This window comes from Astatotilapia calliptera, chromosome 23 (genome assembly GCF_900246225.1).
Source record: "Astatotilapia calliptera chromosome 23, fAstCal1.2, whole genome shotgun sequence".
In the NCBI taxonomy this organism is placed as follows: Eukaryota; Metazoa; Chordata; class Actinopteri; order Cichliformes; family Cichlidae; genus Astatotilapia; species Astatotilapia calliptera.
The window spans coordinates 41348044-41360152 of record NC_039323.1 but is presented as its reverse complement, the minus strand read 5'-3'; the positions used below and the strand labels follow the sequence as shown (position 1 = coordinate 41360152).

The following is a 12109-nucleotide window of genomic DNA, read 5'->3' as shown; positions in this document are numbered from 1 at the left end:
GGTACCTTACATCAGAAAGAGAGAAAGCTCCAGCAATCCCACAATCCAGTGAGGACAGGAAAAACTGTCCTCTGTGACTAAATGTTTGCATGAGCACAGTGGGGGAGGGGCACAGAAAATGCTTTGCTTTAGCATTTTCCCCCAAAATAATAATTTCAAGTCACATGAGTCAAAATGACTGTTCTGCAGAGAACATCACGCTGCCCGTAACATCGTTCATGCTTGGGTTTGTGGTGGATCAGTGATGGTCTGCGGAGGCCGATCCATGGAGGGACAATGAACCTCTACAGCACCGTGACTGCCCTTAGGCATCGGATCGAAAACCTCGGACCCATTATCAGATCCTATCCTGGTGCAGGTGGTCCTGGGTTCGTTCCCAGTGCGTGACAACGCCTGGCCTCATGTAGTGTGCAGGTACTTCCTGTAGGATGAAAGGGTCCACACCACTGACTGCCCCTCGCCTGTCCTAAATCCAGTGGAACAGCTCTGGGACACTATGTTTCGGTTTCATTCGTGCAGGAAAATCAGTAACGCCTTGGACCAGATCTGGGAGGAGATCACCCAGGACACCGTCTGTTCTCTGATTATAGTGGCACACGGGGGGCTTACAGACTACTCTTCCACATTCTGAACGGCTGCACTGAAATATCGGCACAATGGACGAGCCTGTTGCATCGTTCGTTCACTCGATTTTTGGGGTGTCTTTCAATTCAGCCCTCTGTAGGTCGATCGTTTTTCCTTTACATTAAAATATATGGCATCCTTTATTTGCTAACACATTAACCAGTCCTTTTTAGTATAGATATCCAGCATGAGCAGTGTATCAGAAAGATAACCAGAGTAAAGACAGAGCAGCATGATTTCATTTGTAAAGGGAAAAAAGCTGCCCAGCTGCTTGGCCTCATGTGAAAAAATAGATGCCCTCCCTCGTTGAATCATTGGGGGGTCCAGACCCAGGTCAGCTGCATTCAAACGAGACCCCTCAACTACAACTTGCACTAAGCTATACAGTTTGGTAGAATGAAAAACTTAATTGGCCGTATTACAGTTTGCAGTGCAAACTCAGTTTATTCAGTTCACAGTAGTTTAGTGCTTCTGCAGCAATCATGGTAACTAGCCTGGCTGACGAGGACACTGAGCGGTTGGACTTTCACTTCACGTTTATTTGAAACTTAAAAGAGTTCATTCACCAGTTTGTGAAGCTACTGGAAAATTGCAAAAGAAATGGAAATGTTGTGTGTTTACACCCAGCTGTGAGCCACTATCTCCCCTGCTTACCTCTGTTTTTGCATTTTTCCTGTGGTCACAGTTCTCTGCTAATGTACTGTGTGCGTATGGTTAGAATTATGCATTGCATGGATTTTTTTTTCTATGGAAATGCCTCCCTGTCAAAGCTGGTTGCACATCCAACTAATTCTTTCTCCTGACGAGGCAAAAGGCAAAGACTGTTTGGAAACAATGTTTTTGATGGAAGCTGTACTGTTGCCTCGCAGCAGGTCCTGGGTTCAAATCCACTATCTGGCAATTTGGCAGGAGACTTTCTGTGTGGTGTTTGGATGCACCTCCTACATCTGCTTAAATTACTCCAAATTCCTTCCACAGTCCAAAGACATGCACTTAACAGGGCTAGGTTAACGCGCCATAGGTGCAAAGGTGGGTGTGGATCTGTCTTGTCTGAGTGTGTTGGCCCTGTGACCCTCCGATGCAGCTGAATTAGAATAATTCTGAAAAGAAGAGTGGGCCAGTGGAAGCCTCCTTACCAGTTACTGCAAATGCTTAATTACAGTTCTCGCTGCTAAGAGCAGCACAACCAGTTATTAGGTTTAGGGGGGATTAGCATCTCACATAGAGGCAGGAGGCTCTGAAAAGCTTTTTTCTTTATTTGAAATTGTAATTCAAAGATTGCATTTTATATTTACTCAGGTTATCTTTCTCTAGCATTAAAATGTGGTTGATGATTCGAACATGTAACTGTAACAAATATGCAAAAACCCCCAAAACATTACAAACATAAATCTACTGCTGTTTGCAGTCATGTTACCGGTTGGCATAGTGCTCGATCCGCGTGTGCGTGTCGTCATGTGAGAGCTGAGGGGAAGATCCAGGCCTGCCAGGAGAAGCAGAAACAAGGAGAGAGCTCATGAATCCAACCCATTAATCACAACTCTCTCTCACAGACACACACACGCACACACACACACACACACACACACTTACACACGCGCTGCATGAATTCATAGCGGAGCAGTGGAGGCAGCGACAGCACCAGGAGCAGGTTTGTGTGAAACGTTCTGTAACTACGTGTCTTACAGCTGCACTTGGACTTCATGTGCTGAGAGAACGCAAGCAGTTCATGGAGAATGAAGGACCTGATACAAATGACACCAAGCTCACCCAGCTCCAATAAAATACCTCTGGGACATTATGTTTAGGTCCAAGTTGCACCTCAGATGTCGTGGAGGCTGGTAACGTCCTGGTCCAGAGCTAATGGACGGAAACTGAGCCTCATTCACCCGTTTATACAAGCACTACCTCCTGAGCTACACCCCCCAGAACCCCATCACTTGTCCTAATGTCTGATTCGGAGCCCAGCCTGTGTTCAGGCAGGCGCGTATTCAATATTACTCAGCACCATTTTGAGTTGCTGCAATTAAATTTGGACAAAACGGCTTGGCCTGCCGCACCTCACTTTGATTTTCTGGGTGTTTTTGAATTCAGCCCTCTGTAATCATTTTCATTTCCCTCCTTTATTCCTGACATTACTCAGTCCTCATCATTACAGATATCTGGCTCGTTTTTTCCCATCTGACGTGAGAGCTGATGTGTTTTGTGTACGCTCGCTTTTATTGAGCAGTGTATAAAAAGCAGCAGACAAATTGAGCAGCATCCATCAAAATGATTATTGGCATGATGTCACGCAAACTTATGGCTGCTGGTGGTCGTTGGGCTTAGTGTCTGCTCAGCTTTAGGAGGAGAGGTGGAACAAAATGGGTGAGAAATCAGTGGTCATGTATTCAAGTGTTGGGACTTTGTGCTTCATATTCACAGGTTATATTAATATAACATATTCCTCTCCATACAGCAACAGCTGGAGGCACTGAAAATGAAAACACTTGGTTTGCTGCCCAAGCTCAATCTATGTCTGGGTATATTTAAGGTATCTTTACCTCGTCGTACCCCTGATATTTGACATGTGACTTGATAAAGGCTGAAATACTCTGCAGAAATCAGCCCATTTTATCCAAACCATCTTGTTCTTTCAGCTGCTTCCTTTAGAGGTCGCCACAGCGACTCATCTGGCTCCAGCTCACTCTATCCACAGCACTCTCTCCTATCAACCAACCCAGGAAGAACATTCAAACTCCCAACAGAGCCAGCAAACTGAAACCCAACAGCCTCTCACTGTGAAGAACGCAACAGAGGTCGCAGCATTTTCTGAACTGACTTATCACACACACTTAAACTAGCATTTTTGTGTTATACTAAAGCTATTTTTTCTTCAAGATGAGCCTTGCATATATTTTTCCCTGGAGTATGATCACACAGATCAATGAGAGTCTGTCTGTGCTGATTAGCAGCGGGATGCTGACAGCTGCAGGGACACTGTCTCCATAGTGGTACCAGCCTGACGTGGAGTTCATTTATAACAAATCAAGAGAACAAGACGACAACACAACGACTGAAATGACTGGAGGTGAGAACGTGTGTGTGTGTGTGTGTGTGTGTGTGTGTGTGTTTTGAAGCATAGAAAAAAAAAACATCTGGTTCGGTTACATGTCTGTGTAACAAGAGCAACTAAACACGAGGCTGACAGAAAGTATAGTGTGTGCGTGTGTGTACGAGCCAGGTACTCACGCATGGTCTACAGGCCAGAAGTTGATCAGTGTGACAGGACTGCAAGACAAAAAAACACAGGAAGTGGATGGACAACATACAGGTATGATTGGAGCTGAAATATGGAAAGCATCAAGCAGGTGATGCGGGCGGGTAGTGTAAGGCTGTAGTGTGTGAGTGTACGCACAGCACTCTCACACACACTAAACAAACACAGAAACACATCGGACATATTTTGGTTGACCTTCAATAAAACAACACAAATGTCCACAGGAAAATGAACAGAAATATGGATAATAAAACACCGCTATCATGTGACAGGTCAGTCCTTAATATCATGCAGCTGCATTTAGCTTTTGTCCTCACGGGTTTGAAGGCATTTTTGAGGCTCAATTAGGTCATGGTTAGGCTTAGGCTCAGGCTTAGGCATAAGCAGCTAGGGAAAGCATAATGCCAATGAGATGTCCTCACTAAGATATTAAAAGTGTTTCTCTGTGTGTGTTTGAAAGCCTCACGTTTCCATGTTGTCTCCTTCCAGGATGGTCTGGACGGGCAGGTAGCCCATCCGTGGGTGTTTGGCGAAGTAGCGCTTGGTCCTGAATTTGTTCTTCAGCACCTTGGCAAAGTCCCGGACGTCCTCTCCTGATGTCGTCTGAGAGAGAGGTAGGACACAAAGATGACATCGTTACCTCCGTAGGAAGAAGCAGACACACACATGCCGTATCAGAACAGATTACTTCTTCACATACCGGGGTGCAGTACTCGACCATGGGGTACTGCATCTTGTGCCCCTTTGCAACACGGCCAGAGAAAAAGCAGCTTTGACAGATGTCATAGTTGAAATGTTTTAGGCTCCGATATCTGGGGGGAAAGAACAGGAGAGAAAAACAAGTGTAAATGAAAGAGAGCAGAGGAGATGAAGAAGCCAGTGGGAAACAAAGAGAAGGCAAGGGGATCAATACAAGGAGGTAATTTATAGCTCTGCTCTCTCCGAGGTGAGAGAAGTTCAAATTCTTTCAGCCCATGGCCCCAGTGACACATTTATTCTCTGCCTTTGGAAGTCTGTTTAAATTGATCACCGCTCCTGACAAAAGTCAGGGTTAGCCTCCAACAGCATCAGCACCGTGCTTATAGGTCTAAACCTTTGCTATGTAGACTATGTCTCTTATTTCTTACTTACTTTCTATATCCCAAAATTAGTTACTTCACATGCACACAAGGTTAAATAAAACCTGTAGGGACACTATTTGAGATGACATTGGATCTTACAGCCATTTTTAGCTGTGAAACCTTGTTCCCAGACCTCCCACTTGGACTTTTGTCGAATGAAAAGTAACACGTGGGCAGTATAGTGGGGGGGGGATATTTTCTCCTTGAGATATTTCCTCTCAAAGCAAGAAAGAAGAAGCACTGACAGACTAGTTTCAGGTTTATCCGTCTCAAACTGAGCGCTTCAACGCTTGTTTTAAGATATTTGTCACTTATGTAAAGTCTAGATATTATTTTTTATTTCAAGAAATCTTACCAAGTGTAACTTTCTGCACTTGATTGTAATCTATACTCCATAGTTATTTTCTCAAATAAGTACTTCTTCAAACTGGTCTCTTTAGCTTCCAGACATTTAGGAGCGGATGATGCTGTCCCAACTCGGAGACACGGAGCTGCCATCAGATCCAAAATGAACTAAGATTTTTCTTAAACATTTCTCAGTTTGGACATTTTATATGCTTTCTATTTACGGTTTTGATCTGAAACTAATTTTATTCTATTTACATTTACTTTGTACAGGGCAGCCCAAGATTTATAGAATTGTGTTTGGATGAATGCAACTTGTAAGGTTTTGGGTCTTAAATGAAACCATTTGAATATTTTTAGTATTTCAGATTTGCTGATGTGAGCAGGTTCTGGACTTGAGACTAAGAATGCCAAGACTCACAGTCATGGCATTCTTAGTCTATATACACACATGAGTCTTTAATACTATGAGAATTCTTTGCATTGTAAAACAGATTGCAATACTGCAGCAACTGTTAAAATGCACCGACCTGAAGCCGATGATTGGACATTCCTTGCAGATGTTGCACTTGGCCTGGTGTTTGGCGGTCTCTGCAGCAGCGACACGATGAAGGACAGGTAGCCACACCATGGACTGAGGCTCCAGGCGCATCCAGTCCAGGAACATGGTGGCCTCAAGCTCAGGCTTGTTGTTGGCCTGAAATAACAACATGACAGGTTACGGTGTTACAGTTTTTTCTCAGAAATCTGGAAAAGAAGAAAAGAAAAGTGGCCCTAATCCTCTTCCGTAAGCGTCCACAAGTTTCAAGATTTCATTTTCAAATTTTGTGTGATCCCATAACAGCTCGAGCTGATTACATTTTTATCCAACGTCAAAGGCAAGGTCACAACAAATGTAAAGGAAGAAAAGAAAGTTGGAAACGACAGCAACTCAGCCATGATATGGTCGAGGAGGGTCAGCTGACGTTGAGGCGCGTTAGTGTGCAGAGGTCGCCAACTTTCTGCAGTCAACAGCTAAAAACCGTACATGTGACCTTCAGATTAGCTCATAACAGTACATAGAGAGCTTGGAATGGGTTGTAATCCTGAGCTACACCCACACATTTGCGATGGCTGTAGAGCAGGACGAGCAGCCATCTGCTAATCAGGTTGGTGATTCGATCCCTGGCTTCACCAGTCTGAATGCCAAATATCCCTGGACAAGATACTACCCCAAGTTGCTCTCCCATGCATCCATTGTAGTGTGAATGTGTGTGAATGTTACTGTGGTATTAAGTGGTATTGAGCACTTAAAGCATAGTAAAAAGCGCTGTGTGAATGTGTGAATGAGGCAAGCCTCACGAAACGTACAAACTGAAAGCAGCTGCGGACGGAGGGCTCAATGTTGGAGCCGCCGAAGGAGGCGACCTCGCCAAGTTGTCGGGGGATCTGAATGGAGTCGTGCAGAAGGAGCCCCAGTCGACGCTGGTCACAGAATCCCGTTGCACTGGCAACCTGCCGGAACAGGACTAGAGAGGACGAGGCAGAGAAAATACGAGAGGTTGGAAAAAGGAGAGAAAGTCCACACGAGGATTTTCCTTTTTTATGATTTTATTTGTGAGATGAAATATAAGCAAGTAATTATTATTAGGACACAACAATGGCAGAAAAACATTGCACATTGACTTACATCTGTATTTATCCTCCAAATGAGCCTTGCAGAGCGAGATGATGCCAGTTTTGAATGACAGAGATCTGATCTTTCCGGTGCGACCGCTGCCAACCAACAAAAAGAGACGGTTTAGAGCACGCTGGATCTGAATCATCCGAGAAACACTACGTGTTTAAGCGCTCGCTCAGGGTGCTGCACGTACGTGTCGTAGACGTTAAGCAGCCAGTTGAGGCACATGTCAACGCAGAGCGGGACACTGACCAAGTGGGAGTGGTTCTGCTCAAGTCGCTGGTAGAGGCTCGTGAGACAGGCGACCAGCTGAGAGATGTCCAGCAGCTGCTCGTTCTGCTTCAAACCGTGCTGGTCAAATATCTCACAAGCTGCCGGCATGCTCAACAGGTCCACTAAACACAAGACACACAGGCAGGGGCACGGTTAGTCAGTACACACACATCTATGGGCGTCTTCCAGCCTGAGTCAGCTCAGACCTCCATGTCCAACGTTTCCTGGAGACTGCTGCCTGTCTCGAGCAACGGTAAGGTGTCCCATTAGCATCTTTATCGAGTGTTTTTCTATCTATGGTTTTACTGCATTAGCAGTGTGTTTGGGATGATGCTGATCATGCTGAGATATGTCAGAATTTAGGCCAGTTGTTGCTTTCAAATCACCTTGTTGGTGCAAAAACACTATTTTGTGTATTTCTAACATTGTTATCGTTGGTACTTTTTGTCACTTCAACTAAAGAATTGAAACAAATTGTGTTTTTGAGCAACTGACATTTTAAGCCAACAGCTCTTTGGGAATCACCCTGTTGGTGATTATACCAGTCAAACTGTTAACTTTGGCATGTTTGACAGAATTAACCAGTTGCTGCTGATGCTAGTAAGAAAGTACCTAAAAATAGTAAAGATAGATCACTGTTATTTGTCTCAACAAGTCTGTTATGTGTGAACAATCTTCGTTGACCCTTGGGTTAGGTTTGAAAAATTAATCTGTGTGTCTTCAACCTGGCTCAGCAAACAACACCAAAGCAAATACAGGTGAAAAGTGCAGATGGACTAAAAAGGGGGAGAAGATACACATGCCAATTTAGAAAGAAAACTTTGCAAGATCCCAGAAAGCCTGAAAAATTACATCTCAAACCCACTTTAAAAAAATACAAGAAGGTTTGGCTCCTTGGAAGCAAAAGATAAAGAAATGAGGAAAGAAGAAAGAAATGAGGAGTGGCTCAAACCTGCTACACAGCGCTGCACTTGGTGTGGAACGCATACAAAACAGCTAGCAGCAAGGCACGAGCTATGTATCTGTTTACTGTTTAATAAGAGTTCACAGTGAGCCACGCTGCTTATCACAACAATGTTCACAACAATGTGAAGAAAAATAAACTGAGCCAATATGACATGTTTGTTAATACAGAGACACACATGTTAATGTGATCCTGGGCTCCCACTCAGAGACACAGGTCTCCCAGTGTCCAGCATTCAGAGGCTGCCTGAGGACTCATGTGAGAGAAAACCTGCTCACACAGACATGTGGAGCCAAATACTGTCAATAAGGCCTCTGAATGTTCTGAAGATAGTTAAACCTGTCAGGTAGTGATGTCCAGCAGGTGCAGCTCCATGAACACACACAGCTGTGGAGTCCAGCTGCTTCGTAGTTCTGCAAACTTTGACAGAGTCGAGCTTTTCAGTTCAATCCGCTGCATTTCGATGTCCTCTGTGTCCAGCAGGTTAAAGAGAGACAAATCCAGCTGCTCATTAAAGCTTCTGGTTTGATCTGTCTCGAGTCTACGGATGTATCCGTGTATCTCCGTGGTGCTGATGCTGCGCTGAGCGAACAGCTGCTGAAGCTTTTGAAGAGTCGGGATGTGGAAATTTCAACATCGCTTGAAAAAACTGTGAGCTAGCAACGTCGCTCTCACCGGTAGGCTAAGTTTTAGCCAGTTACAAGTTGAATGTGGCAGTTGGGGTTGTTGGCTAAGAGACCGTCATTAAGAAGCGGCACAACTAATGTGTCTACGCGAGCTAATTTGCGATGTGCACCAGTGGTGGCCCGGCCATTTTTTAAAAAAAATCCACTTTCTGCGTGTCGTGACATCAGTTAACCCTTCGCATGCTGCGGCACGAGTGCCCGGGGTTGCGACCCCAGCATTATGCTATTATAAACATAGTAAAAGCTTTAAAAACATGTGTCACACTGACCATGAGAATGCGAGTGATCCCATCAATATTTATTGACATGAATACTCGTGAAATGTACAACTGTGCTTAGGCTCTAAAGTTCGGTGAATGTATCTCGCCTTGCCAGAGGTGACAACAATACCAGCTACACTAATTCAGCTGTATCAATCCAAGGGGGTGGACGTGGACATTGTGGAGGACTGTAAATACCTTGGAGTACACTTGGACAATAAACTGGACTGGGCTAAAAACACCACAGCACTTTACAGGAAGAGCCAGGGGTGTCTCTTTTTTCTGAGGCGACTGAGGTCCTTCAACATCTGTCGGACAATGCTGAGGATTTTCTATGAGTCTGTTGTGGCCAGTGCGATCCTCTATGCTGTTGCATGCTGGGACAGCAGGTTGAGGGTTACAGATGCCAACAGACTAAATAAACTGATCTGCAAGGCCGGTAATGTTGTGGGGATGGAGCTGGACTCCCTTAAGGTGGTGTTGGAGAGGCGGATGTTGTCCAAGATAAAGACAACGTTGGGTAACACCTCCCACCCACTCCATGACGTGCTGGCTAGCCACAGGAGCTCGTTCAGTGAGAGACTGAGACTACCCATGATGCACCACTGACCGACACAGGAAGTCATTCCTGCCTGTGGCTCCCTGTACAACTGCTCCACCTAACACACTGTGAACACTGCAATAGCTACACCCTCTTGCACTCTCTCTTTTCTACTCAGTCATGTTGCTGTCAATATTCTTGATATTTATAATCACCTCTGTTAATCCTTGATGTTTATTATTGAGCGATTTGTATATATCGTGCTATTTATTACATTTGTAAATCTGTAACAGATAGTCTAGTCTGTTACTGCACTGGAGCAACTGTAACCCACATAATTCCCTGAGGGATTAATAAAGTATTCTGATTCTGATACACTTAAATTACAAACAGCTTGCATTCTGTAGAATAAACACTCACATGGACACACAGGCCGAGTCAGAGAGTAAAAGAGTAATAGTGCAGAGAAGGTCAAGACAAAATTCAGAGAGAGCAGAAAGAGAAGGAGGTGTGGGAGGGTATCAACACAACAACAGACACACTTGTGTTGGGAGGAAAGGACTTAAACCCAGAGGCAAAGTCCCTGTGTGACACAGATGCAGGAGAAGTGTACAGACAGAAAGTGTACTTACAGCAGAGAGCCTTCTGCAAGCGTCTGAGCTTCATGGCTGTGCGGTAGGCTGAGAACCGAACATTGTTCAGATCGGCTAGAGAAAGGAATACGAGGAAGAGAGCATTAGTTTTATCAGTGTTTTCACTTCAGCCAGTAGTGCTTCTTCAGTTCAGTTCTATGTCTATAACAGCCACCTCGAAGGTGCTTAGTACGGCAGAAATCCTACAGTAACACAGAGAATCAGACGACCCCCAATGACCAAGCATCTTTTTCCATCTTCTCCAGTATGTGGATCATGTGGCACCTGTTTCAAAGACTTTAGTCAAAAAGAGCAAAAACGTCCATAAGCAGGAAGTTTCTCACCCAAAGACTGGTAGAGCTCAGCCATCTTGGGATGGTCCCAGCATGTTGTCTGGGTCTGATGGCTAGAAGGGGACAGAGAGGCAACACATGAGTGAAATGCACATCAGCCATCACAAAGAAGTGTTGGTTAGGCTGACGTACCAGCCTATATTCAGAGGCTACATGAAAAGAGCAGTGATTTCAAGGTTTATGCATAATACAGTATTCAGTAAGTAACAATTACACCCACAAGTTCTTTTAATCCAAGTATGGAGACACGCAGTCTTGAACACAAAAAACGATGATCGCGCTCGTTTGGTTTTGATGTCGTGTTGTCAAAGCCACTGTGACAGAACAGGTTCACAGACAACACTGTCCCACATAATGTTTTTATTTCACTGTAAAAGCCTTTTCATTGGAAAAGTAAGGAGTGTGCTTTTTTAAGCCTGCACGGTCGCCCAACCAAAGCACGTTTTCCAGGTGAAACTCATCTTCTGCTTCTTCATGTGCACCAAGCAGATGACGAAGCCTAAATAAATCTGACTGAGCCCAGTAATAAAGACATATAGCAGTGTATATATATAGTTAAATAGTGCTGTGAGTGGTACATTTACATGCAAGAAGATGGGAAATCCTTTGAGAGGAACAAAAAATAAACCTCAGTAAATGAGTTGGATTCATTTGAACAAAATTAAAAACATGAATTTATACTCCTCTCGCTATCATAATATTCAAAAAGAACAAAGCGCAGCATCTTCATCTCCGCTGTGTCAGGAAAGGACGACACAGCCAGAACGAGCTAAATGGTTGCTGTGTCATTCGCCCCTCGTGACTGCCACTTCAAAGAGGCTCTGCTCTGTGTGTGTTTGTGTGCTGAAGATAAACAGACTGACGCACATTTGTGTGACTTCAGAAAACAATGAGTGATATGTGTGGTGTGTAGAAGAAGAACAATATGATATCTAAAGGATTTGCATGTCCATCACTGTATCTGCCTTCTGAAGGGTATAATAATGAACTAATTCAACGTTTATCTGAAACTTTCATACTTGGTGAAATGAAAAACTGGCCATGCAACCTTTTCAGTGTCACAGAGCTCAATGTGATCGCCAGACACAAAGAAACGGGCCGACAAAATTCAGATAAAGACAAAAGAAATGGAGGCTACCAACGACACCTGGTCAGAAATGAGCAGCTGGGCTGAGCAGGAACATAAATGGACAAACTTAAGTCAGGTCCTTCTCATGCAAGTTTACATGGTGCTAAATTCTGCAGGAATATTAGGAATGTGTGATCTTATCCCAAAGTTAACACAAAGCTTCCATCTCTCCATCCATGCTCATGATTACATTCATTTAACTCATTACTTTTCATTTTTTAATGACACTGTGATCCGTTTTTAAACTGATCCTTTCAGTTTT

The 12109-nt window shown here is 44.1% G+C and overlaps 1 protein-coding gene across 13 annotated transcripts in view; it reads right to left on the bottom strand.

The window, feature by feature from the left end:
- dmd (dystrophin) overlaps positions 1–12109 on the bottom strand; it is a 287948-nt gene that overhangs the window by 15774 nt on the left and 260065 nt on the right. For all 13 annotated transcript variants that reach the window (XM_026159166.1, XM_026159171.1, XM_026159168.1 and 10 more), the window contains 10 exons: positions 10710–10771; positions 10366–10440; positions 7203–7404; positions 7019–7104; positions 6700–6857; positions 5880–6046; positions 4584–4695; positions 4350–4486; positions 3856–3894; positions 2042–2107 (listed from right to left, as the gene is read on the bottom strand). In XM_026159166.1, the coding sequence (XP_026014951.1) occupies positions 2042–2107; positions 3856–3894; positions 4350–4486; positions 4584–4695; positions 5880–6046; positions 6700–6857; positions 7019–7104; positions 7203–7404; positions 10366–10440; positions 10710–10771 (1104 nt within the window). The remainder of the gene's footprint in view (positions 1–2041; positions 2108–3855; positions 3895–4349; positions 4487–4583; positions 4696–5879; positions 6047–6699; positions 6858–7018; positions 7105–7202; positions 7405–10365; positions 10441–10709; positions 10772–12109) is intronic.